Source organism: Plecotus auritus (assembly GCF_963455305.1).
Source record: "Plecotus auritus genome assembly, chromosome: X".
NCBI classification, from domain to species: Eukaryota; Metazoa; Chordata; class Mammalia; order Chiroptera; family Vespertilionidae; genus Plecotus; species Plecotus auritus.
The window spans coordinates 138,713,351-138,740,295 of NC_137784.1; the positions used below are offsets into that span (position 1 = coordinate 138,713,351).

General features: G+C 48.2%; 1 protein-coding gene across 2 annotated transcripts; it reads left to right on the forward strand.

Moving 5' to 3' along the window:
• Positions 1-2,761: 2,761 nt before the first annotated feature.
• GRIPAP1 (GRIP1 associated protein 1) lies at positions 2,762-25,659 on the forward strand. 2 transcript variants are annotated; one of them, XM_080653558.1, is made up of 26 exons: positions 2,762-2,842; positions 4,871-4,937; positions 5,077-5,138; positions 6,045-6,071; positions 6,909-7,016; positions 9,417-9,567; positions 10,417-10,601; positions 10,797-10,844; positions 11,491-11,522; positions 11,622-11,669; positions 11,803-11,902; positions 13,190-13,267; positions 13,482-13,574; positions 14,463-14,597; positions 15,806-15,901; positions 16,161-16,373; positions 16,498-16,611; positions 17,876-17,953; positions 18,046-18,141; positions 18,266-18,322; positions 18,426-18,525; positions 20,741-20,871; positions 22,475-22,597; positions 22,724-22,817; positions 23,870-24,024; positions 25,059-25,659. In XM_080653558.1, exons 1-26 carry the CDS (start codon positions 2,801-2,803, stop codon positions 25,149-25,151), a joined length of 2,526 nt encoding a protein of 841 aa, XP_080509684.1. In that variant the 5' UTR covers positions 2,762-2,800; the 3' UTR covers positions 25,152-25,659. The 2 variants fall into 2 exon arrangements, with proteins under 2 accessions (XP_080509684.1, XP_080509683.1); XM_080653557.1 differs by lacking the exon at positions 13,482-13,574.
• The last annotated feature ends 1,286 nt before the right edge of the window (positions 25,660-26,945 follow it).

Consider the following 26,945-nt stretch of genomic DNA (forward strand, 5'->3'; position numbering starts at 1 on the left):
CATGGGCAAACATAGGAGAGTGGTTAAATTATGATACATCTACAAAATAGGGGACTACATAATGGAGAGAGATTATCAAATAGACAATGCAATTATTCTATTCTTCATGTAGGATAAATAAGATAATATACATGTATCTGATCATTTGTGCCAAAAACACAGAAAGGAAAAACTAGAAAGTAAATGGATTGCTTACCTCAACAAAGGTGGGAAGTGCAAAATGGAATTCCAACAGAAACAAAGAAACCCAACCATATTTCAAATGAATCACACAGCTTCATTGAAGGGGGTGGGGAGGGGGAGAACTAACTCAAGTAATTTTTTTTTAATATATTTTTTATTGATATTTTACAGAGAGGAAGGGAGAGGGATAGAGAGTTAGAAACATCGATCAGCTGCCTCCTGCACACCTCCCACTGGGGATGTGCCCGCAACCAAGGTACATGCCCTTGACCGGAATCGAACCTGGGACCTTTCAGTCCGCAGGCCGACGCTCTATCCACTGAGCCAAACCGGTTTCGGCTCAAGTAATTTTTTAATACATTATTTTAACTAACATCAGATTAAAGACAAAAGGAACTGCATCAAGTATTGAAGCTATAGCAGGCTTGTTAAACACAGTATTTGAGTGTGTTTAACATAATATAGACCACCATGAGCCTAAAGACAAAGGCAACTGTATTGCCCTCTAAATGGCAGATTTGTTTGTCACAGTCTTATGAGCTAGCATTTCCGGTTATTTAATGTGTATTATATGATTACCCAAATAAGTAACTTTATTGTGGCTAATAGGAGACAGGTTTCTGTCGGAAAGGGGATTTATAATACTATGGACAGTGAGAAAACTAGAATGACCCTTGTGCTATTGGTTGAAATGGAAGATATTAGTAATGAAATTATGTTTTATTTTATTTTTAATATAATTATTGATTTCAGACAGGAAGGGAGAGGGAGTGAGAGATAGAAACATCAATGATGAGAGAGAATCATTAATTGGCTGCCTCCTGTAGATCCCCTACTGGGAATTGATCCCACAACCCAAGTATGTGCCCTTGACCGGAATTGAACCTGGGACCCTTCAGTCCCAGGCCAATGGTCTATCCACTGAGCCAAACCGGCTAGGGCATGAATTTATGTTTTAAAAATATGTACACCTATACCAAAATATAAAAATAGAGATAGATGTGTGTACACATGAATTAGAATACACACATCCATTTCATAGCTCTGTATACTGAGAGGGCCTAGAGACAATTACATTCTAGTAGCAATGAAGGCTGGAAAAAAATGTGTCTGGAGCATCTTGTAGTGACAGAAAAAAATGATATGGGCAAGTCAAAGGGACACACAACTCAATTGGAAGGAACTCCCACTGACCAAATCTGGGACAATTTGAGGGTCAAAGGAAATAATTATAGTAACTGATTATAATTCATTGAATAAAATATGAATATGAGTGTACAGAGATAAATACATACATAAATGGGGGAGAAGAGAAAGCTCTTCCTTATAGTAGAATAGCAACTAATAAATATCAAAGGAATGTTGGTGTTAGGCAATCATCAACCAATACTAAAGTGCATGGTTCAAAAATTTTATAGAGAGGCAATGATAAAGCAAACCTGGCAAAATGTAAACAATGGACAGATCTGGATAAAGTGTACATGGAATTTCTTTGTACCATTTTTGCTTTACTGTACGTTTAAAATTATATCAAAATTAAGTTCCCTCTCCCCCCCAAAATAAAGAAAATAGTGAGTGTCCTAGTACTAACATATTGTTGCTAACCATGCTAATTCTTTTATTTCCCAAATAAAAACTACTGTTTGGCTAGTGGGGGGTTGCACAGAGGGACCGGAAAGCACAAGAGATCCTTTTTTTCAAAAACTGATTTTAAAGAGAGGAAGGGAGAGAACCATCCATTCGTTGTTCCACCCATTCATGCATTCATTGGTTGATTCTCTTGTGTACACTGAACAGGGATCCAACCGGAAACAGTCGTTCCACCCATTCATGCATTCATTGGTTAATTCTTTTGTGTGCAGGGATCCAACCGGCAACCTTGGTGTATGGGAATGACGCTCTAACCAGAGCTCCCCGGGCAGGGCCCACAAGAGGGGCTTATAATGCACTTTAATACTTAAATTTGAATATTCCTGGGGTTTCGCCATCCTGTTTTTGTTCCTGTTTTGTTTTGTTTTTTAAATGAAGCTTTTTCGTTTGATTCACTGCTATTCTTTCTTCTCGTGTATTTTAAATTTATTGGTAGTGAGGTCTTTTACTTAACAGGATGTACATCATCATGTTAAGAAAATCAGCATCAAATCTTAAAAAAAAAAAGAAAAAGACAAGGGCTTCACAGGAGGCGGGATTCCCCTTTCGAGTCACCCGGGGGAGGGCGGGAACAAGACAGCGCAGAGCTTCCGCTTTCATTTCTCAGGTTATTAAGTCAACCATTCTCATTAAAGGAGAACGGTGGAAGGGTGATTTTCTGTCGGCAAAAACTTCCTTCCCGACGAGTCCACCCATGACACAGGGAGGCCATAGTGTCACATCAAAATGGATACTCTATGAGAGCTCGAAAGCCAGACCAGATGACCTAGCGTCCGGTAAAACATTAAATTACAATTAATCAGACCCATCAGTTTCATTCTTTTCTCTCCGTCTCCAAAACGCTGAACTTCCGGAATCGATTCCTCCCCCTCAATTCCTGGCCAGTGGTTTGGTCCCACCCTCATTATGACAGTAGAAGGAGCTGCGTCTGCGCAGAAAGCTGTTGGGGGGGGGAGGGGGGAGGAACATGGCGCAAGCTCTGTCCGAGGAGGAGTTTCAACGGATGCAGGTGCTGCTCGCCGGGGAAAAGACCACCGGGCTGGGCTACTGGGGGCGGAGTAGAGAGAGATCAGGCCACAGGCTCTGAGACGGGGTTCGTTGGGATGGACCTTGAGTCTAAGGGGTTGGTCCGGAGAAGGGAAACTGAGGCTCTGAGTGGTGAGGCTATGAATTCCGAGATACTATTGGGCTCTAAAGGGTTGAATTCTGTAAGCCCTATGGGCAGAGGAAAGAGTCCTAGAGTGGGGGATACCTAATTCAGACTTGGAGGGGATGAGACCTTTGGCCTGTGCGGGGGGGACACCACGGGTGGATGATGATAACGTTAGGGTTCGAGGGAAGGAGATCCTGAGAGGGAGAAACCATTTTGTCTGGAGGGGAAGGAAGTGGGCGTTGGGTCATTTACGTCATAATGGGGGGAGCCCTTGAGAGGGCAATAACTTAACCCGCTGGGAGGTGGACATTTTTATGGGAGATACCATTGTGCCAGGGGGTTGGGGAAAGACCCCACATGTTATTGTTCCTGGGAGGGGGAGATCCTGTGTGTGGTGCTGGTAGTGGATCCCAAGAGGGGGCAGGTACCATTGGATGATTAGGGGTAATTAGGCCTGGGGTAAAGAGGTCCCTGAATGAGTAATACCATTAATTCTTGTTAGAGAGAGGACCAGAGGAATGATACTTTGGACCACAAGAAGTGGAGATCACTGGGCTTTGGGGAGGTACCTTGATTGGGTACTCTAACCACTTGATAATTTTTTTTGGAGGGGAGAGGCTCTGAGATGGGCTGAAAGGCCAGAGTGGGCCATGGATGAGAGAGTTCTTTACTGGGAAAGACCATTGGGTTGGGGGGGGACTCTGAAAGTGGAAAACCCAGAGTAGGGTCCTGAGGGAGGACAGGTCTTTGAATGAGGGGAACCAGTTATCCCTGTGTGAGGGACCCTGAGGGTGGAAGGTTGAGGTCATTGGACCATGAAAGGGGAAGACCCTGTAACTTGTACAGGGGATTCTGGGTAAGAGCAATCCAACTGGCCCACCCAAAACCTTGTGGAGGAAAATCTCTGAAGGCTGTAGGGCCATGCCATTGGATCATGACTGGGGAGATCTTGAGAGGGGTAGGGACCCTTGAGTGAGGAAGATTGATTTCATTAGGACATGAGAGAGGGAAAAATCACTGGGCTCTGATGGATAGGAATTCTAGGTGGGTGCCAAGGGTGTGCCAATTGGATTAGACTGTGGGAGACAGATCACTGGGTCAGGGAGAGGACAGAGGCAGGAAAGATTCTGCAGAGGCCAAGCCCTCTGACCTTTAGCACAGAACCAGGTGGGTGGAGGCTGCTGCATGGGAGGGAAAGATCCTGGTGGAGTAAGGGAGACTGGTTCTGGGAAAAACTGGCATCAAGGCCCTACAAGGCTAGTAGGTAGCTGAATGCTGTTTGACATAGTTCATACTTTACTTTCCCTCAATTCTTGAAAGGGGGCTGGGCATATTTTGATAGCCTTTGGGGGTGGGGACCCTGACAAGCCCTTTTTCACTCAGTGAAATTGGTCAAGAGACTACCAGGCCATCTCCCCTTGGGAAAGAGGAAGGAAGGCAAGCCCCTGCCCCCTGCTCTGGCCAGGAGGATAGATACACTCACTCCTGACAGAAAGACAGTCAGAACAATGTTTAGTGTGTGACAAGGTCAGCCAGAAGGAGGAGGAAGAACTTTATCCTATGGGCATGGAGAGCCATGGAACACACATAAGCAAGAGCCTGACTAGGTCAGTGCGTAGTGAATTGGAAGAGGAGAGATGGAAGCAGCAGGGAGATGGAGAGGTTCAGTTGGCTGTGATTATAAATAGAACTGGAGAAGGTGGGGTAGGGGCTGAGAGTCTGGAAGCTCTTTAAGGATGCAGGATGCACAGGTCTTAAGGAGCAACTAAAGAGGCACAAGGAGGGCAGCAGGGTCTATGGGGCTCATGGGATTGGTACCCTCATGGTGAGGTTAGGGGCACATTCCTGACCAAACCATTTCCCTTCTCTGCTTCCCTACTCAAGGCTCAGCTTCTGGAACTCCGAACAAACAACTACCAGCTTTCAGATGAACTACGCAAGAATGGTGTTGGTGAGCCAGAGGGTCTCATTAGAGGGGGGTGGATTTGGGGGACAGAGGCTAAGGGAGAACACCTCAGAGGCCTGGTGGGAGGACCTTTCAGCTCCTGGCCACTGACTGTGGCTGAGACACCCTGCTTTACCCACACCAGAACTCACCAGTCTTCGACAGAAGGTCGCCTACCTGGATAAGGAGTTCAACAAAGCTCAGAAGGTAGTTCCATCCACCACTCACCCACCCTTGCTTCCCTGTAGCCATCTGACTCATTCATCGCTCCAGTGAGCCCCTCCGTGAACCAAATCTAATGTTACATGCTCTCATTAGTTATTCAAAAAATTCTCATGGAATCTCTTTAGTTTGCTAATTTCATCTAATCCTGCTTAATTTATCGATTAATTTTAATTTACTCTTAATTCATTTTTAATTTCAATTACTTATTCTCATTCACAAACACTTAACTAAAGAGTCAAATCTAGTGGTAAATCTGCTTTGAATCTTCCTCCTCTCCTTCACTCTCCTGCCTTTTGCTCCTGCTTTCCATCCTTATTCTGGTCCTGTTGGTAAAGTGAGACTGAACCTACCTCTCCAGTACTCTGAAGATGAGATAGCATATAAGCTATTGTGGCCCCTCAAGGCATTCAAGGCCCTTCTTTGTCTCTTCACTGCTCTGTCTCTATGCATACCACATTGTTATACATAATGTGTGCTCCAGAAATACACGTTAGATGAAGGAATACAGAATGTAGAAAGTCTGGCAGCCGGGAAGCTGGGCTTTTCTTTGTCCCTACCTGACAATGCCCTCAGCTGCTCAGCAGTGGAACAGCAGTTTCCCTGGTGCATGGCAGGGATCCACATAGACCTGTTTGGACAGATGTAGCAATACAGCCACAGTGTCTAAACATGGAGACCCAGCCCATGAAGGGTTAAATGCTAAGACCCATGAACAGCCTCAAGAGCTTAGAGGAAAGGATGTAAGCAGGATGCCACTCACTGCATCATTCTTGTAGGCTACAAATTGTCATGCAAGCTACCATCCCCCAACCCCTGTTGACATTGTCCCCCCTTGACACTTGTCCCTCCCTGTTTACCTTTTCTCTCTCCCCCGCCCCTCACCTTTAGGCACTGAGCAAGAGCAAGAAAGCTCAGGTAAGGGGACCCATGATGGGTGAATTTGTCTGGGAGACTGTCTTAGCAGGGATATTGTTGTATGCTGGGATCTCCTACTACTGGCCTTTCTCTGTGTGTACACTTGCATCCGTGACTATCCATTTCACTGCCATATGTTATGGTGTCTGTCTTTGTTTACCTGTCTTCATTCATCTTTCACCCTGTGCTTCTCTCTGTGAGTCTTTCCTTCTCCCTTTCTTTTTATCTTTATGTCTTCCTTTCCTCTCTCTCTGACCCTTGTTTCTCTCCCCAACCTTCTCTTTGTTTCTCCCCACCTGTACCTATCTCTGCCATCATTTCTCTTTTCTTTATCTCTCTTTCTGACTCCTTGTTTCTCTCTCTCCCATTCCTCTCTCTTCCTCACTCATTTCTTTCCCTGATTCCCTCTGTCCTCTCTCTCTGTTCTGTTCTCCTTCTCTTGGTCTGTCTGATCTTATCTCTGTTTCCTACCTTTTTTTTCTTTCTCTCCATCCCTCTCTTCTTCCCTATCTATCCCCTTTCCCCACCTCTCTCTACCTCCTCTCTCCCCTATTTCTATCTATCTCTCCCTTTCCTCCCACTCTTTTTGATTCATGTCCCTCTCTTCCTCCCCATCTTCCCTTTTCTCTACCCCTTATACCTGTCTGTCTCCCTCCTTGTCTCCTCTTTTATCCCCCGGCATCTCTTTCTCCCTGTATCTCCTGATTTCGCCCGTCTCATTCTCTGTACTCTATTTTCTCCCCACCCATGTCATTTTCTCCCTCTCTCTATTGCTTTGCCCTACCTCCCCATCCTTTCTGCCCCTGTTGGAGACCTGGTCCATGTCTGCCACTACAGGAAGTCGAGGGGCTGCTGAATGAAAATGAAATGCTGCAAGCAAAGCTGCACAGCCAAGAGGAGGACTTCCGCTTGCAGAACAGCACGCTTATGGCCGAGTTCAGCAAGGTGCCTGGGATAGCCAAGGGGGGGTCTAAGGGGTTGGAGCCACCTGGAAGGCAGCTGAGGGCTGTTGAACAGGGGCTGGCCCTGGACCACTGTCCATGGTGCTGAAACAAGTCCTAACTTTCTGCTTGGGGGGCAGTGGTTTGATAGATGGGGCTACCTACTGGGCTGTGATTAGAAGACTCCAAGCCCTAAGGTCAGCTAGTTCCTGACCAACTCATTCCTTTTCTCTGAATTTCAATCTCCTTGTGTATGTTTTGGGGCTGATGCTATGGAACCGCAGAATGTTGGTGGGTAAAGTTCTTACGTTTAACATAGGCTGGACAGATGTTCGAGTTACTTCCCTTTTCTCTTCCTTACATGAGCCTGGTGTTCTAGTTTTACATAATTCATCCTGGATTGGATAATTCTATTTCCTCAGTGATTTTACTCTCTTTAACTTACTAGGCAATTGGAGACATATTTTATTCCTTGTCTCTATTATGTATTCATGCTCAATGATTTTCTAAGTTTGTAGTGTGTTTTAAGGAAAAATGTATCATGACAACAAAATGGCATTTCCAAGGCTCCACATGAGACTGTAGTGCTTAAGACCTTAAAATACAAATAAAACACACCAACTTGTAGGGAGGTACAATTCCAGGAGAGGTGATTTAGCAAGGAGTAGTTAAGAGCCAGGAGGCCTAGATTAAACTCTTGGCTCTCCCTTTTACTAACTGCAACCTTGAGCGTGACACTTGATCTGCCTGTTTCTTGGTGTTTAACATGGAAATGATGATAATGACAGTACCTACCGTGCAGGGCTTTTGTGAGGACTGAATGGGTGAATGTCTGTTAACCACTTAGAACACAGCCTTGCACATTGAGGCAGAGGCAGGTGGTCCTCCATAAATCCAGTTCATGTTTCCCAGCACCTACCCTGGGCTAGGCCCTGGACCAGGTAGAGAACCTCCTTCACACTTTTCCTCCTGGGAACTGGAAGTGCTCACAGAGACACCTGTGTTCCAGGCTTGCCTCTCTTCACTTATTTGCCAAGATATTTCAGCTCAGTTGTTCCTTCAACAAATCGTTATTTAGCATCTGCTGTGTGCTCTGTGTTATGGAAATAGTTGTGAGAGGCACAAAATAGTCCCCACTCTGGGGGAGCTTACATTCTGGGGGTAAGATGGGGAGAAAGATTATAACATAGTAAACAAATAATAGCAGAACTGATAGCTGACAGTTATATAGTGTTTACTATATATCAGGTCCTGTTTGATGTGCTTTACTAGTATCACTATTTAACAGATGAGGAAAACTGAGCCCCAGAGAGAGGAAGCAATTTGTCCTAAGGTCACACAGCTAATAAATGGCAGAGTAGAAATTCACATTCAAGCAGTGTGGTTTCAGAATCTGTGCTTCAACCCTATATTACCAAAGAAAATGTAATTGTCAATTAAAATTTATGATCCAGAATTTTTCAGAGCTTTAAGAAATCAAAAACAGTGAAATTTAGGTGTGATCAGTACATATAAGAAAGAAATGAACAGAGTACTGTGCTAGAGAGTATTGGAATTTCTATGTTAGGGGATACCACTTGAAAGGTGACATTTGATCAGAGCGCTGAAGGATACAAGCCAGTCCTGAAGAACTGGATCAAAGGAATAATGTTCTGGGTAGAAAGTGTCCCAGGCAATGGGGCGTGCAGGAGGCAGCCAATCAATGATTCTCTCTCATTATTGATGTTTCTAGCTCTCTCTCCCTTTTCCTTCCTCTCCAAAATCAGTAAAAATATATAAAAAGAAAGAAAGTATCCCAGGCAATAAAATAAAAATTCTCTGTGAGTCTCAGTATTCTCATCTGAAAATGGGACAAAGGATCTTGTCAGATCAGCTGTGAGAAATGTATTTTAGTCAGGAGTTAAGGGGCGGGCTTAGTTTTATTTGCATTGTACACCTCTCCAAGACCAAGGGCTGACGATATGGGGCTATGGGCAGTGCTGGCCCCGGAAATACCCTAAAAGCTGTCTGTGGTGCCTAGGCTCCCAGACACAGACCCTTCCACAGAAGAGGGATGGCGGTGGGGCTCTCCGTGATGCAGACATCTTGGACCAGCAACTTCCAGAGGAGCCTGAGGTCTTGGATTACGACTGTGAGGTTGGAGTGGGCAAGCAGAAAATTGTTCTCAGTATTCTCAAACTTCTGTGGCTGCCACTTAACAGATGTGTGAATTTGAAAGTCATTTAACATCTGTGCCTCAGTGTTCTTATCTGTGAAGTGGGGATAATGAATAATGAGAGCAGTACATCACAGGAGTGTTATGGGAATGAAATGAATTGTGAAGTGCATGGGCCAAGTGCTTTGTATATTTCAGCAAATATTCTGACTCTCTGCCTTTCCACTACCTCGCTCTTCCCCTGATCAGCTCTGCAGCCAGATGGAACAGCTGGAGCTGGAGAACCAGCAACTGAAGGATGAGGCTTCCAGGGCAGGGGCTGCCCAGGCCGGGAGCGTTGTGGATGGGGAGCTGCTGAGACTGCAGGCGGAAAATACAGCCTTGCAGAAGAATGTGGCAGGTGTGTGGAAGCCCTCCTGGGGATGTGTGGGACCTTGGGGCTTGAGTAGGTGTTTTCCTCCTGGGAAAAGGTGGAAAGGCTTCAGAATCAAGCTTGGCCCTGCCATGAACCCCAGTGTATGACTTTGGACAAGCCATTTCACCTCGCTGAGCCAAAGCTTCCTTATTTACAAAGTGTGTATAATGATGTCTATCTCCTGGGCGACTGTAGTAGAGATAAAAGGTGGTACATTTCTGATTTTCCTGAGTTTAGTTCTGCTAAATAGTCACTGCCTGATACCTAGCAGATTTTACAGATTAGCAAATTGAGCATGAGAAAGGAGATGTTTGCTAAACAGAGAAGGGGAATGAAGGAACATTGGGAAGATCTAAGCCTAGATTGTCAGTGGGGTCTGAGATCAAAGCTGAGAGAAAACTTGATAGAATGTGGGAGGGTTCTGATGTGTGGATTTTTGGAGAGCAGCTGGGGATTGTGGGGTAGTGGGTGGTAGTTTGGTGACCAGGAGGGAGACTGTAGAATGTGACTGGGGATCAGGAGTTCATAGGAAAAAAAATTCAGCTCTAAGTAGGCAGTGGAGGATTGTGGGCATGACCTTGGAGGGCTATAGGCAGGGCTTGGGAAACAAACCTGATCTAATTTGATGGTAGACAGGATTTCAGTAGTTGGTAGGGCTTAAAAGATTTGTGATTTGTATGGATGGGGCTGAACCTTTGTTTTGTAGGCTTGTGGTCTTTGGGGCAGGGTCTCTGCTACCTGAGGGGTTAAAGCTCCATTCACCCTCTATTTGACACATAGCAAGGGTCTTCGAAGATCACCTCATGCATCATATATCTCTGTTCTACCCACTAGCTCTCCAGGAGCGCTATGGGAAAGAGGCTGGGAAGTCCACAGCTGCCAGTGAAGGCCAAGGGGACCATCCAGAGGGCCAAGCCCCTGCCATTTTGTCCCCCATGCCACTGGCAGAGGTGGAGCTAAAGTGGGAAATGGAGAAGGAGGAGAAGAAATTGCTCTGGGAGCAACTACAAGACTTGGAGGTGAGTTTGGGTTTGTTGGGATTGGGATGCCAAGGGGTGGGCAGATGCCCTAGGATCTGCCCGTGACCCCATAGAGATGGTTGTGACATCACAGTCTCATGGGCTGATAGATTAGGGAGGCAGGAGGGCAGGGGAAGGCACAGGCCTAACCTCCCCCGTGCTTCTAGCAACCTCCTCCTTTTTCCTTCCCCATAGAGCTCGAAGCAAGCCGAAACATCCAGGCTACAGGAAGAACTTGCTAAGGTAGGACTGCCAAGCTTTCCCTGGCCTTTGCCTTAACTCCTTTCCCACCTGCCATGCTTCCCCCGTCAAGACAAAAGCTGGCTGAGTACTCTCTCAGAGCCTCAGTTTTGTTGTCTGTGAAATAGACTCAAGCTTAAGTCTCAGAGTTGCTTTCAATATGGAGTGGGCTAATGTGGTCCCACTATGTCCTGTACATGGTGGGCCCCATCCCTTTATTCTGTGTCCTCCCAGCTCTGCTTGGTCATCCATCTATCCATCAATCTATCCATCCATCCATCCATCCATCCATCCATCCATCCATCCATCCAAGAACTTATAGACTGCAGGCTCTTATCTTAGGAATTGGAGACCCAGTGTTGTGTAAGGCAATCATGATCCTGCTTTTCAGGCCTTCCAGCCTAGCCATTCTATTATGTAGCCATTGGTCAATATGTTGGGGATGTAAATGCTGGAGATCATATTGTTGCTGCTGACCAGCTGGGCAACCAAATGACTGAACGCTTCTGGGACTCAGTTTCCATGAGATAGCATAAGTAAATTCAGCTTCCCAAAAAAACTTAGAAGTATCTGTAAATGTTAAGTGTATTTTTGTCTTTACTAATATTATGGTTGTTATCATTTGTTTGTACCCCCTTCTCCACCCTAGCTCTCAGAGAAACTGAAAAAGAAGCAAGAAAGGTAAATTTCTTTTTTTCCAGAAGTGAGGGAAGGGATTTGGTGGGACTAGGGAGGACTGACATGGCACTGACTCATTTATGTCTGTCTGTATGTGTCTAGTTTTTGCCGTCTGCAAACAGAAAAGGAGACACTATTCAATGATAGCCGGTAACTACCAGGGTTGGAGGTATTGGTGGACAACAGGGACAGTGCCCACCAGAATTAACTGAGGACCACAGGGGCAGAGCTGGGAGATTGGGCCTTAGATCATAGTCAATGTACCCCTTCCCATCACCCTTAGGAACAAGATTGAGGAACTACAACAGCGGAAGGAAGCCGATCTCAAAGCTCAGTTGGCTAGAACTCAGAAGCTGCAGCAGGAGCTCGAGGCTGCCAATCAGGTGAGGGGCTGAGTTCTGAGGTCGCTAGGATAGGGACCAGGGCTAGGAGGTCTAGGGAGCTCTGTGTTGGAAATATAGGGACTGGATGGGTCCTGGGCCTCCCAAGAGCTAGGAAAATGGGAACTAGGGAGCCCCGAGAGCCGTTGGAGTTGGGCTAGAAGTCCACATGAAGCAGAGATCTCAGAGGACTGAGGACTTGTGGCTGTATGCCACAAGTTTGAATGAATCTGTAACTGGGGGGTTGGAGACAGGAGTCTGGAGAAATCTGTGGTCACTGGGAACTGAGACCATGAGTTGGAGTGAGTCTGAACTCCCTGGAGGTTGGATGACTTTGAGACCTATGTGGGCTGGGTAGATGCATGACTTTCAAGGGTGAGACAGTTGGGCCTGGAGGCTGAGTGCATTTGAGACCCTCAGAGTATTGGGTCGGAAGCACCTAGGAAGTTGGGTCACGTGGGCTGGGTGGTCCTGAGACCCTGTGGACTATGAATAGAAAACTAGTGAGGGTGAGACATCCAGGGACTGGAGCAAAAGTCTAGTTGGGTCTGAGGCTCCTGAGGGTTGGGCTTGGGTGACTTTAAAACCTCCAGGCTTCCCCCTAGAGTAGGAGTCTGAAGTCCTATGGATTGGGGAATATGGTAGCTTGTGGGTCTAAGGCTGCTAGAAGCTGGGGACAGAAGTCTGGGTAAAGCTGGGTCTTCAGTTAGCTAGGTCTGGAGATTACCAGAGACTGGGGACCAGAGTGGCAGATGGTGGGTGGGATTTTTGGTCTGAGACCTCACTAGGAGGTGGAAACTAGGAGACTTTATGAGTGTGAGACCTCTAGAGTCTGGGGCTATGCTTTTGGGTGGATGGATCTTAGACTCTTGGGAGCTAGGATATGGGGGTTGAGTATGACTGAAACCCTTTGAGGTTGGGGTCTAGAGTCTGGGTGAAACTCTAGTCCCTGAGGGCTGAGTGTGTCTGAGAATCTGGGGGCCTCCAAACTGGAATCTGGGTGAGTGTGAGACCTTTCACAGATGAGGCCTTTCACAGAGTGAGTTTGAAATCACTGGGAGCCTAGGTGTTTTCTGAGATGGTTGGAACTGGGATATAGGGGTGTCTAAGGCCTCTGGGGGTAATGACCTAGAGTCTGGGTGAACCTGAGATCTCTGGTGGCTGGGTATTTTGAGACCCCTAAGTGCTGGGAACATGCTTTCAGGTGGTCAAAAAGGGAGTCGGTGTAGTTTTGTGTACCCCAGAGGAGGCTGAGATCTAGAATGGTCTCCCCTGATCTGGTCCCCACAGAGCTTGGCAGAGCTAAGAGATCAGCGACAGGGGGAACGCATGGAACATGCAGCAGCTCTGCGAGCTCTACAAGATCAGGTACATCATACTGGTGGGCTCAGCAAGATGGGGGCAAGGCGGCACGGTACAAGTGGGTATTGTACAGGCAGGCAAGGCCCCAGAGCTTCTGCTTTTTCTGGTTGTGGTTCTTGTGTGTGTGTGTGTGTGTGTGTGTGTGTGTGTGTGTCAGTGTCTTTTCTTGCCTGTCCTCCTATTCTGGATCCACTCTCACCTGTTGTGGGCGTGGGACCAGGTGTCCATCAAGAGTGCGGATGCAAAGGAACAAGTAAAAAGACTTTTGGCTGAGAAAAGGGCCTTGAGGATTAACCTGGCTGCCCTGGAGCAGGTACAGGACAGTTGGGAGCCCTTGCTGATCCCTTCCCAGTTCCCCATCTCCCTCTGCTTCTGATTCATGTTGGAGCAGTGTAGTCCTGACCTCATGCAGTTCTCCCACCTCTGTTTCTGTTTCATTCTCAGCTTCTTTCTGTTGGCTTCCCACCCTCTTCTCTCTCACCATCTACCCCTACTTCTCTTGCATTCTAGTTTCTCTCCAGCACAGTACAAGACATGGACTAGTCTCAAGTGTACACTCTGAATCATGTCTATCTGCCTGTCTATCTATCTATCTATCTATCTATCTATCTATCTATCATCTATCTATCTATCTTTCTTTCTTTCTATCTATCATCTATCTATCTATCTATCTATCTATCTATCTATCTATCTATCATTTATCTATCTCCATATAGCCACCACCCAGATCAAGATACAGAGCATTTCTGTTTTTTCTTTTTCATTTTTTGGACACAGAGCATTTCTGCACTCCAGAGATCCCTTCTACCCTTCCCAATCTATACTTCCTCCAAACTAGCCACTCCTCTGACCCCTAGCAACATAGATTAGTTTTGTTTGTCCTTTAACTTTATGTAAATGGAATTATACACCCACTTTTTGCGTCTGGCTTCCATCTTGCAGCATTATATCTGTGAGAATTATTCATATGTAGCACTGGTTTGTTCCTTTATCTCTGTGTACTATCCCATTGTATGAATATACCTTGTTTATCCATTGCCCTGTTGATCTTTCTCCCACTGTTTTTCTCTTTAAAATTCTTCCTCTCCTGGCTCTCTTTCCTCTTCCCTCCCTGTCTCCCTGGAACTGGGAGGCTCACATCCTGTGACTGGCCCCCAAAGGCACTTTTTACTCCATTTCCCATCACCACTACTTTTTCTAGATCCAAACAGCAAAGACCCAAGAGCTGAATACGCTCCGGGAACAGACTGCTCAGCTGACATCTGAGTTGCAGCTGCGGCAGACTGAGTATGAGCACCTCATGGGACAGAAAGATGACCTCAACTCCCAGCTTCAGGTGACACCTCTGGCCGTGACCTGTCTTCTCATAGTTCCCTTTTGCTTTGCTGGCTCAGTGGAGTTTACAGTGAGGTGCAGTGGGAAGACTGTGCAGTCAGGAAGACCTGGTTTCCAGTGTGGCTCTCAACGTATTAGCATGTGTGTGTTCTAGACCAAGTTGTTTCCCTTCTCTAAGACTAAACATCTTCAGTTAGTTAGGAAAACCATTCTGATTCCATAATACACAGTAGAACCATAGTGGTTTCTACTGAATAAGATAGAAGTTTAGTTCTCTCTCATGTAAGAGTCTAGGTAGGCCGAAACCAGTTTGGCTCAGTGGATAGAGCGTCGGCCTGCGGACTGAAGGGTCCCGGGTTCGATTCTGGTCAAGAGCATGTACCTTGGTTGCGGGCACATCCCCAGTGGGAGGTGTGCAGGAGGCAGCTGATCGATATTTATCTCTCATCGATGTTTCTAGCTCTCTATCCCTCTCCCTTCCTCTCTGTAAAATATCAATAAAATATATTTTAAAAAAAAAAGAGTCTAGGTAGGTTGCCCAGGGATGGGACAGTGGCTTCTGATCCATCACTAATGACCCAGGTTCTGTCTACATTGCTGTTCTGCCACCTTCGACACAAGATTATCTTGGCATCCAAGATGCTTGCTCAAGCTCCCCTGCCATCATGTTTGTATTTCAGCTGAAAGGATGGAGGAAAGGGAGAAGGGCCCAGCATGCCCCATCCCTTTACAAACTGTATTATACTCACCACTGTTAACTCTGTGGCTGCACCTCACTGTGAGGGAGGCAGGGAAACATCAGCTAGACCACCATGTGCCCAACCAGAAAGTCTATTGTTAGGGACGTAAGGGAGAATGAACACTGGAAAGCAGCTAGCACTCTGTCCTGTTTCTCATGTAGAAATGCAGAGGACAATGCTCACTTTACAGGGTTTAGGGAGATGTCCTACTGGAAGTGTCTACCTCAGGGGTGGGCAAACTTTTTGACTCGAGGGCCACAATGGGTTCTTAAACTGGACCGGAGGGCCGGAACAAAAGCATGGATGGAGTGTTTGTGTGAACTAATATAAATTCAAAGTAAAGGAGAGGAGGGGAGAGCAAGAGAACCAGATAGAACAGCTGGATCCGGCCTGCGGGCCGTAGTTTGCCCACGGCTGGTCTACCTCTTGGGGGCTCTTTATCAAACTCACCCCCTTTGTCCTACATTAGGAGTCATTACGGGCCAATAGTCGGCTGCTGGAACAACTTCAAGAAGTCAGTCAGGAGAAGGAACAATTGACCCAGGAACTACAAGACGCTCGGAAGGTGGGCACCTCTGGGAAGACTGTAAGAGGAGGGATTAGCCTGCTTCACGGGGATGGGGCAGGTGATGTGGCCCAACTCATGGGGAAAGGAAGGGATGGAAAGGGACCAGTTTCACGAGGATGGGTGAGTAACAGCCAGTTCTGTGGGGCTGGGGGAGAGGTGGAGATTGGCTTGTTCCTTGGGCCTGAGGAGAGGTTAGTGGGCCTTCTTTGGGAAGATGTTGACTGACATCCTCCTGCTCCACCTTCCTGGTCCCCAGAGTGCTGAGAAGCGGAAGGCCATGCTGGATGAGCTAGCAATGGAGACGCTGCAGGAGAAGTCCCAGCACAAGGAAGAGCTAGGAGCTGTCCGACTTCGGCATGAGAAGGAGGTGCTGGGGGTGCGTGCCCGCTATGAGCGTGAGCTCCGTGAGCTGCATGAGGACAAGAAGCGGCAGGAGGAGGAGCTTCGTGCCCAGATCCGCGAGGAGAAGGTGAGTGGGTAGATGAAGATGCGCGTCCACCTTTCAAACAGGAGGAGCACAGCACTGCTGATGGGCCAGGGGATGGTGCCCACTCCTCCACCTGCCTGGCCCCTGACAGTCTGTCCTCTCCCAGGCCCGCACACGGGAACTGGAGAGTCTCCAGCAGGCAGTGGAAGAGCTTCAAGCTCAGGTACACTCTATGGATGGAGCCAAGGGCTGGTTTGAACGGCGCCTGAAGGAGGCTGAGGTGAGTTGGGGCCTGGTGAGTGAGGCACAGGGCCTGGTCAGGGGACATGAGAAACCAGGGGACAAGGAGTGGTCAGGCCTTGGAACTTTCTGAGATGCCCTGGCTCACTAGCACAGCCTAGTGGAGAGCATCAGGCAATGGCCATCAATAAGGCAGAATGTCACCCTAGCTGGTTTGGCTCAGTGGATAGAGTGTCGGCCTGAAGACTGAAGGGTCCCAGGTTCGATTCTGGTCAGGGCACATGCCTGGGTTGCGGGCTCGATCCCCAGTAGGGGGCGTGCAGGAGGCAGCTGATCAGTGATTATCTCTCATCATTGATGTTTCTTTCTATCTCTCCCTCTCCTTTCCTTTCTGAAATCAATACAAATATATACTAAAAAAAAAAAAAAAAGAATAGAAATATATTTTCAAAAATATAGGGCAGAATGTCAAATATGCACATTTGAAAAGCCACCTCTTTCTTCTGAAATCATACTTCTGTCAGGAAATTATTGTAATATACTCATTTTGTTCAAACAAAAACTTTTACTGCCATTTTCTGGCAAACTCATCATAATACATGAGCAACAGTGTCACAGAACCGGGAGGAGCAAAAATGCTGGAGCCAGTCATTTGCCTTGGATTGAGTCCTGGCCGGGCCACTTTCTAGATGTGTGACCTTGGCCAAGTTTTCTGACTTCTTTGTGGCCTGTATTCATCATCAGTAAAAAAGGGATAACAATAACACCTACTAAGTATTCTAAGTATGTAAAATGAGTTAACATATGTAAAATCCTTCTAACATTCCTGGCTTGCAGTAATCCTGTGTTGTGGTGTGTGTGTGTGTGTGTGTGTGTGTGTGTGTGTGTGTTTGTTTTTATTTCAGAGAGAGGAAGGGAGAAGGAGAAAGGGATAGAAACATCCCTGATGAGAATCATAGATTGGCTGGCTCCTGCACGCCCCCTAGTGGTGGATCTAGTCCATAACCCAGGCATGTGCATTGACCAGGAATCGAACTGTGAACTCCTCGTTCATGGGTCCATGCTCAACCACTGAACCACACCGGCCAGGCTTATTAAATAAAATGTAAATGCAAATGTCAGTCTTGGATGTGAACAGTACAGCTCTAGACGTGACACTTCTGTGTACTGCCTAAAGGCACACAGTGTTCCCTGCAGGAGTGTCTTTTCTGTGTACCTGGGGCTCCCTGCTGTAGTCCCTCACCGGTGTCACTGGGTGTGATGTTCTCTGGAGTTCACAGCCAGACCTGGGACTTGTCTTGTAGGAATCCCTGCAGCAGCAGCAGCAGGAACAAGAGGATGCCCTGAAGCAGTGTCAGGAGCAGCACGCTAAGGAGCTGAAGGTGCCTATTGCATGGTGGCATTCCTCTCCGGGGAGGGAGAGGCTCTGGGACTGTCTCCCAGGTTGAGGCCTGAGCTTCTCTCTGCTTTACAGAATAAGGAAGAAGAATTACAGGGTGTTCTGGATCAGCTCCAGCAGGCCCAGGAGGAGCGTGACTCCCACCTGAAGACCATCAGCAACCTGAAGCAGGTCGCTGTTTCCTCCATGGTCCCCAGATGCACCCCAGGCCTCAGCTTGCAGTAATGGGGCAGGGAGGGAGCACAGCGCATGCAGCCATCCCAGCATCACTAGCCATTCTTTCTCTGTCACGCAGGAGGTGAAGGACACAGTGGATGGGCAGCGCATCCTGGAGAAGAAGGGCAGTGCCGCGGTATGATGGGGAGGTGTCCCAGCACAGCCCCTCCTGCTGTGCATCCCCCCACCTGTGGCCCTGCTGGGCCTCAACCCCCATCTTTCCCCCTGTTCCCCCAAAGCTCAAGGACCTCAAGCGGCAGCTGCACCTGGAGAGGAAACGGGCGGATAAGCTGCAGGAGCGGCTGCAGGACATCCTTACCAACAGCAAGAACCGTTCCGGTAAGGGAGGTGCACCCCGGGAGGCTGAGGCCAGGGAGGCAGGGCTTGGGCCTGAAGGCTGAGCTGCTTCTCCTTCCTCACTCTTGAACTTGGTCTGTTTTCCCTCTTCTCTGTGCCTGCCTCTCTGTGTGTATCTTTCTATGCATGATCTCTTTCTGTAGTCTCCATCTCTCTCTTTGCTGTATCTCTTCTCTGTTTCTGTCTCTCTGCCTCCTCGCGTCATCTCTCTGTATCTGCCTTTCTCTCTTGGCTTTCTTTTTCTAGTTCTCTCCTTTTCTCCTCCTGCCTTTTTCTGTCTCCCTTTATCTTTGTCTCTGTCTGTCTTCTTTCTAGTTCTCTCCTTTTCTCCTCCTGCCTTTTTCTGTCTCCCTTTATCTCTTTGTCTCTGTCTGTCTTCTTTCTCTCTGTCTTTTTGTCTATATCTCTGTCACCCCACTTCCCCCACATATGCACTCCCACACCTTACCCAGTGTCTCTAAATCACTTATATGCATCCCCTCATCTATGAATATGGACTGCCCGGCTGGCGTGGTTCAGTGGTTGAGCAAATGACCTATGAACCAAGAGGTGGTTCTATTCCCAGTCAGAGCACACGCCCGGGTTGCGGGCTCGATCCCCAGTGGGGGGCATGCAGGAGACAGCCAATATATGATTCTGTCATCATTGATGTTTCTATCTCTCTCCCTCTCTGAAATCAATAAAAATGTATGTATGTATGTATTTATAAATATGGACTGGGCCTCCAAGCCCATGATCAGGGTCCCCGATGGGAAAGCCTGCAAGTCTTGATCCTTGAGGAACTCCAAACTGAGCTAAGGGGACAGGGGGACAGACTCACAATCAGGCAGCAATGTGGTGTGATCATTATGCAGCTGAAGTCCATGTTATTTCTGCCACTTAAGCCAGAAGATGCATCAACAAAAAATAATTTGAGTTGCTTTGGACTTTTTTTTTTTTAAAAAAAGGCCTATACATATGTTTAAATAAACAAATAAGATGCATTGATAGCTCTGGTGCAGCTCCCATATCACAGGCTCAGAGGAAACTGGCTCCCTGTCCCCTCACAGCCATCCTGCTCTTGCTGGAGATCCTGGGGGTGTGGCATCAGCCCCCCATCCTGATACCTTGCAGCAGCTGCAGGCTGGAGGCCTAAGCACAGTGGCCCTGTTTTCAGTGACGTAGCAAAAATGAGTGTATCTCACACTAAATCAATGTCTCTCCGAGACACGCTGTCTCCTGAAGTAACCTCTTTTTATAGAAGAGGAGTTTGCTTTCTGTTTTGTTACAGATTAATGTATGAATCAACAAACATTCCGAGCGTGTGCTATACATTCTCCTGGTTTGTTAGATGGAATTCAGATTTGGATGCCTGGCTACGGGAATTCTCTCCATCTTTTCCTCTGTTTCTGCTCTGATTCTTGTCCTTATCCAGGGTCTCTGCCTCTGTCATCTTCTCCAGCTTGCGGTCTCTCTGAGGTTTTCTCTCTGCATGTGGGAGTTCCCCTGTGCCCTTTCCAGCTGTCTGCACCCTGAGTCTGAGTGCGCATGCCACTTTTATGCCTGTGCCACATCACTATCTTTCTCCTCATTTTTTTAAAAAGGTTTTTTTATTTATTTCAGAGAGGAAGGGAAAGGGAGAGAGAGATAGAAACACCAATGACAGTCATTGATCGGCTGCCTCCTGCACGCCCCCTACTGGGGATGAACCCGCAACCCAGGCATGTGCCCTTGACCAGAATCGAACCCAGGACCCTTCAGTCTGCAGGGCGACGCTTTATCCACTGAGCCACACCAGCTAGGGCTCTCCTCATTTTAAAAAATATACATTTTTTTATTTCAGAGAGGGAGAGAGAGAGACAGAAACATCAATGACGAGAAAGCATCACTGATCGGCTGCCTCCTGCACGCCCCACACTGGGGATCGAGCCCACAACCTAGGCATGTGCCCTGACCGGAAATCAAACTCTGACCTCCTGGTTCATAGGTTGACACTCAGGGCTTTCTCCCCATTTCTTCACCTTTGTTTCTGATGTGTGTCGCTTTGCCAAGAGAGGCAACTCCCTTTTCTGATTCTGCCTCTCCTTATCTTTCTGTCTGCCCGAGTATCTTTTTGCCTTTTTCCATCTCGTCAAATCGATTTCTGTCTCTTCCTGCCAGTCGCTGCCCTGGGGACCTGGGGGATTGGAGCTCAGGTTTCTCTTCCCTCTCTGCCCAGGCCTGGAGGAGCTGGTTCTCTCAGAAATGAACTCACCAAGCCGAACCCAGACTGGGGACAGCAGTAGCGTGTCCTCCTTCAGTTACCGGGAGATCTTGCGTGAGAAGGAGAGCTCGACCATTCCAGCCCGGGTAAGGAGCAAGGAAGAGCCTACAGCTCCAGCTGCTCCTACTCAAATTTGGGGGTCTTCCTTTTCCCTCCCCCCACTGCAACCACCTCTTACACTGGGCCCAGCACATACATTTCCTTGTCAACCCTTCCCCAAGCTCACCAACTTTGATTCAGATTGCTAAGTAGGGGACAGGCAGATTATTCTCTTTAAGGCCCTGTTTCATCATCTGTGAGTTAATGCTGCCTTTCCTGGTGCCATAACGTAAGTGGTTCAGGGTAGGTGCATCATCCATGTAGCAAGTCCCTTTTTCCTATTCATAATTATCACTTGTTATTGGTGTCTATTATGTCAGCTTCCTTGCCAGCTACTTTTATTTGGAAATAATTGTTTTTATTATTCCATATGTGTGCATAATAGAAAAGAATTTAAGACACACAAGCAATTTTTTTATCTTTATTAAATATATTTTTAGCCCTAACCGGTTTGGCTCAGTGGATAGAGCATCGACCTGCAGACTGAAGGGTCCCAGGTTCGATTCCGGTCAAGGGCATGTACCTTGGTTGCGGGCACATCCCCAGTGGGGGGTGTGCAAGAGGCAGCTGATCGATGTTTCTCTCTCATCGATGTTTCTAACTCTCTGTCCCTCTCCCTTCCTCTCTGTAAAAAATTAATAAAATATATTTAAAAATATATATTTTTTATTGATTTCAGAGAGGAAAGAAAAGGAGAGAGAGAGAGAAACATCAATGATGAGAGAGAAGCATTGATCGGCTGCCTCCTGCATGCCCCCCACTGGGGAATCAGCCTGTAACCCAGACATGTGCCCTGATGGGGATTCGAACCGTGACCTCCTAGTTCATAGGTCGATGCTCAACCACTGAGCCACACCAGCTGGGCACAAGCAATATTTTTAAAAATAAATTCAAAGCAATCACATCTTCAACCCAGAGACCACCACTATAAATCCTTAGTTCATACCCTTCCGGGCCTCTTTCTCTTTTTTTAAGCCTAAAGGAGATTATAAATAACCTGGTTTTGTTCAGGTGGTCTCTAACCCTCCCAATTTGGTAAATTTTTCATCTCCATCTAATATTTTGACCTTAATTAGATTTCTCTAGTTGGCTCCAAAATGTCCTTTATTGCTGGTTTTCTGTAAAGCAGCATTTTGTTTCAGAGTGCATGTTGCATCTGGTTGCTTTGTGCGCCTGAAGTCTCTTGAATTTAGTCTGGTCCCTCTTTATGACGCCACCCTGTAGAAGAGACCAGCCCAGATGATCTGCAGAAAATGTTCCGCCTTTTGGATTTTCCTGCTGGCTTTCTGTTGATAGCATTCTACTGGTTCCTCTCTCCCCTGGTTGTCCTGTTAGCTGGAATTTAGGTGACATGGGCTACAGGTTCTCCCTTCACGCTCTCCATAAGGCTATGATGTGGTGGTTCCATCTCCCCTTTAGGCAGAGGGGCAGCCAGAGTCTGTGAGGGTGCCGAGGCTTGCCTACAGCCCTGGGTGCAGAAACCCCACACACACACCCCTGACCCTGGGCTTGGTTCTCATTCTCAGCCCTCATCCTGTCTGGGGCGCAGTACTGAGCTCAGGCTGTTCTCTCCCCTCCTCTTCCTTGCAGTCCTTATCCAGCAGCCCTCAGGCCCAGCCCCCCAGACCAGCGGAGCTGTCAGATGAGGAAGTGGCTGAGCTCTTTCAGCGCCTGGCCGAAACACAGCAGGAGAAATGGATGCTAGAGGAGAAGGTGCTGTCTGCCTGCTTGTTCCTACATGGCCAGGAGGCCGGGACAGGGGGGTTGATGTTGGGCTGGCCCCTCCTCATGTGGGAACATGCGCAGTCCAGGGTCTGAGGTGGGCGGGGCCCCCCACAGGTGAAGCACCTGGAGGTGAGCAGCGCCTCTATGGCAGAGGACCTCTGCAGGAAGAGCGCCATCATTGAGACCTACGTCATGGACAGCCGGATCGGTCAGTGTCCCCTCCCCAGCCCTCACCACTCATCCAGCCTTCCACCTGCTCCCTCCTTCCCCACTATCCAGTGCCCAGGCTTCCCTCCTCTCTTGGAACCAAGCAAAGTCCTGACAAGACCACAGCCGGCGGAGGGGAGAGCAGGGCAGGCCCGTACCTGTGTGTTTTTCTTTCTGTTCGCTTATCTTGGCTCCTCCCTCTCCTCTGGGTCTCTGTCTTCTCTCCGCTCTCCTTTCTCTAGTCCAGCCGTGGGCAAACTACGGCCCGCGGGCCGGATCCGGCCCGTTCGGCTGTTCTATCCGGCCCGCAGAGCCGAAAGAGCGGAGGGTTCTCTTGCTCTCCCCTCCGCTCCTTGACTTTGAATTTATATTAGTTCACACAAACACTCCATCCATGCTTTTGTTCCGGCCCTCCGGTCCAGTTTAAGAACCCATTGTGGCCCTCGAGTCAAAAAGTTTGCCCACCCCTGCTAGTGTGTCTCTGCCCTCTTTCTCCTTTCTTCTCCGTGTGTCTCTTGCTCTTCTCTCTTCTTTGTGCCCCATTCCCCCTTCATCTTGTCACACCGTTCCTGGCTATATCATTCCATCTCCAGAAATCTTCTTTCTCTGTATGTGTATCACTTTGGGGTCCTTATCGCGTCCTCACCTTTCTCCTTCTTCTCTCCTCTTCCTCCCCTCTCCCCTCTCCTCTTTCTCCGCTCCCCCCCCCTTGTTTCTTTTGCTCCTTTCTTTCAAACCTTCTTCTCTCCTTTTTTTTTTTTTTTCTTATGAATTGGAATAATACCGACTGGCCTGTGCCGAGAGTGAACTGTGCTCTGTGCTTTACATGGAGTCATATATATTTTTCCAGCTCCATGACTTAGTTGTTATCCTCATTTCCCAAGGCTGTGCAGTTAAGTGACAGCCAGGGTTCACGTGGCTAAGCCTCTGCCCCCTACATGGTATGGCTTGCCCCCCCCCTCCCCCTCCCCCTCTCTGTTTCCCTCTTTTCTGCTCTGGCCATTTCTCCTCTGGCTCTGCTGAGGGGGCGGCTCTCAGCCTGGGCCCTTGCAGATGTGTCCGTGGCAGCAGGCCACACAGACCGCAGCGGGCTGGGCAGTGTCCTGAGAGACCTAGTGAAGCCAGGTGACGAGAACCTTCGGGAGATGAACAAGAAGCTACAGAACATGTTGGAGGAGCAGCTCACCAAGAATATGCATCTGCATAAGGCGAGTGGCCTACAGCCTGTCCATCTGTCCATGCAGCCACCCAACTCCCTAGGTCAGTGGTCGGCAAACTCATTAGTCAACAGAGCCAAATATTAACAGTACAACGATTGAAATTTCTTTTGAGAGCCAAATTTTTTAAACTTCTTCTAACGCCACTTCTTCAAAATAGACTCGCCCAGGCTGTGGTCTTTTGTGGAAGAGCCACACTCAAGGGGCCAAAGAGCCGCATGTGGCTCGCGAGCCACAGTTTGCCGACCACGGGTCTAGGTCATCTTCTAGTCCCCCCGCCCATCCACCAACCATTCCTTCATTCTCATCTTCCCATCCTCCAGTCAACTTGTTATTGTCAGTTTATTTGTTCACTCTTCCCTCTGTCCTTGCATCCATTCACTCATCCATTCGTACACACAGTCACCTAACTCTCCCAGCGATCCCCCTGCTCTTTGTTCATCTGCTTCCAATTCATCCAGTCATCAGCCCCATGCCTTTCCACCCATTTCCTGACTTACTGCTCTCTTTCTTGCCTGCTCATCAGTCACCCCTTATCTTAGCTTTTACCCACACACCCAGCAACCTGCCTGCCTACCTGTTGTCCTCCATCTGTCCTTTGAATAGTTCATTTGTCCTATTTGATTGCCATGGATCCCCCATGTGTCTACCTACATGTCCCCTTGCCCATCCTACCACCCAAATATTTACTCCATCTCTGGGGAAGTGAAAAGGAATGCAGACCTGGCACCTGCTTCTGAGAAGCAAGCTCATCATTTCCTAGAAACAAGGTGGCCAGGGTGGGGGTCATATTCTCCAGCACACCATGCACAGCAGGCGATCCATTCCCATATCCAGACCCCAGCTCCAGGGGCTTCCACACCCTCACACATCCACCTTTCCGGAGCCCAGCCCACTGCTGGGGGCCCTGAGAATTTCTCCAAACACCTTTCTGTCCCAGGCATTGCTTAATGAGCTAAGAGGGATGACACCCCAGGCTTCCCCTGCCACCTTCTCTGGCCCCTGATGGCTTGTTTGTTTCTTAGGACATGGAAGTTCTGTCCCAGGAAATTGTGCGGCTCAGCAAGGAGTGCGTGGGGTCTCCTGAGCCAGACCTACAACCAGGAGAATCCAGCTAAAGACCTGCAGGCTGCCTCTACTCCCTCCCCTCCCCATCCCCTGAACACTATTCATTTGGGCTAAAGTGGGGAAATGGGGGCTAGCACCAAAATCAAATAGGTTGGGACACTGGACATTAAAGGGGTTGGAGGCCTGATGGCTGGTTGTTAGTGACCCTGTCTTAGGACAGTGGTCCCTGGGGAGTGAGGACCCTGAGGGGAGGGGCAGGGATTTCTCATCCTCCTTGGCCCTGGTTCCCAGGGGCATTTGCCTTCATCTCTGCATGAGTTCTCCCTCCCAGAGACCAACTGTTTTTTATTTTATTTTATTTTTAATTTATGTCTGGAAGCCTGGCTACTCTGCATTTGGGATTGGGGATGTTGGGTGGGGTGTGGTCCATGTCAACATTCTAGCAACATATGTGTATGTGGTGTGTGTGTGTGTGTGTGTGTGTGTGTGTGTGTGTGTGTGTGTGTGTAAAGGTTGTGCAGCCAAAATACCATCTGGCCAGACGGGCCCATCCACTGACTGTCTGCTCTCATTCTTTCCAACCAGTAGGAGGGATGAACTGGGGTGGGGGAGGGAGGGGAGGTCACACCACCAGAATTGGGGGGAAGTCTCTGGCCACAACTTTACTCTCCTTCCCCACCCTCACCCAGCCTGTCTCCAGTTACTGTGGACTAGCCCCTCAAACTGAGTGGAACAGAAATATCTGCAGATATATATGTGAATAGATGTGTCTGGCATGTAGGTCTGGATGAATAGACAGATGGGAGGATGGATAAGTAGATGAACTGATGGATAAATAAGTAGAAGATTGCGTGGATTGATGATGGATAGACTGGGAAGTAAATGGACAGATGGATAAATAGGAGATTGGGTGGATAAATGGATTGGTAGGTGAACAGGTAGAAGATGGGCAGGTGGGGATGTAAGTGGACAGATGGCTAGGGGAATATCTGGATGGACGAGTGGGCAGATCGATGGATGAGCTAATGAATGGGAAGAGAAAGTAGGTGAATAAATAATGGGAGCAGCGGATTACATATGGATAGTTTGGTGAGTCATTAGGTAGTTGGAGTAAATATACAAATGCATGGGTGGGTGCGTGGAGGGATGGAGGAATGGACAAATCAGGAGTGTGATGAGCTAGGAAGTGGAGGTAAATTGAAAGGCTAAAATTGGCCCTGCATCACTGCTCCCCAGCACCACACACCTTTAATTACTAAAAATGAGGCCTCTGTGCCATGCCCTGTGCATCCCCTTTCACATCACTCCATGAATGGTCCCAACAACACTGTCCAGTTGGGGTAACTCCATCTGACGGCTGAGGAAACAATGCAAGTCACTTGCTCAAGGACACAGCAAGTCAGCACAGCTGGGGTTTGAACCCCTCCTGCCAGAGGCACTTGGTACCTAGTGCTCTTGCCACAGCAGCAGAGCCCTCTAAGGGAGGAGGCGTGATCTGAGGCTCCTGGATGTGGACAGATGGACACTGCCCCCCAGAGTGGGCCTGCCTGGGAAAGAAGCTGGCATGGGGTGGGACTTCACACTTGTCCCCATCTGCACTCTTCCCCCCTCCCCCATGTGACATTCAAAACCAGGAGGATGGTGCTCTGGTCCCAGCAGTCTTGGTTAGAGTTGGCTTTAACCCATGCCCCCCCCCCCCCCAGTAGCTTTGGGGGTCTGGCGATCTAGAGAAATGCTCCCCACCAGTCCTCCATCCACACCTTCTCCAGCCTTGGGGGGCAGGGAGGGGACAGCGCTGCATCATTCCCCGTGGCACTCCGCTCTAAGGCCATTAACAGACGCCT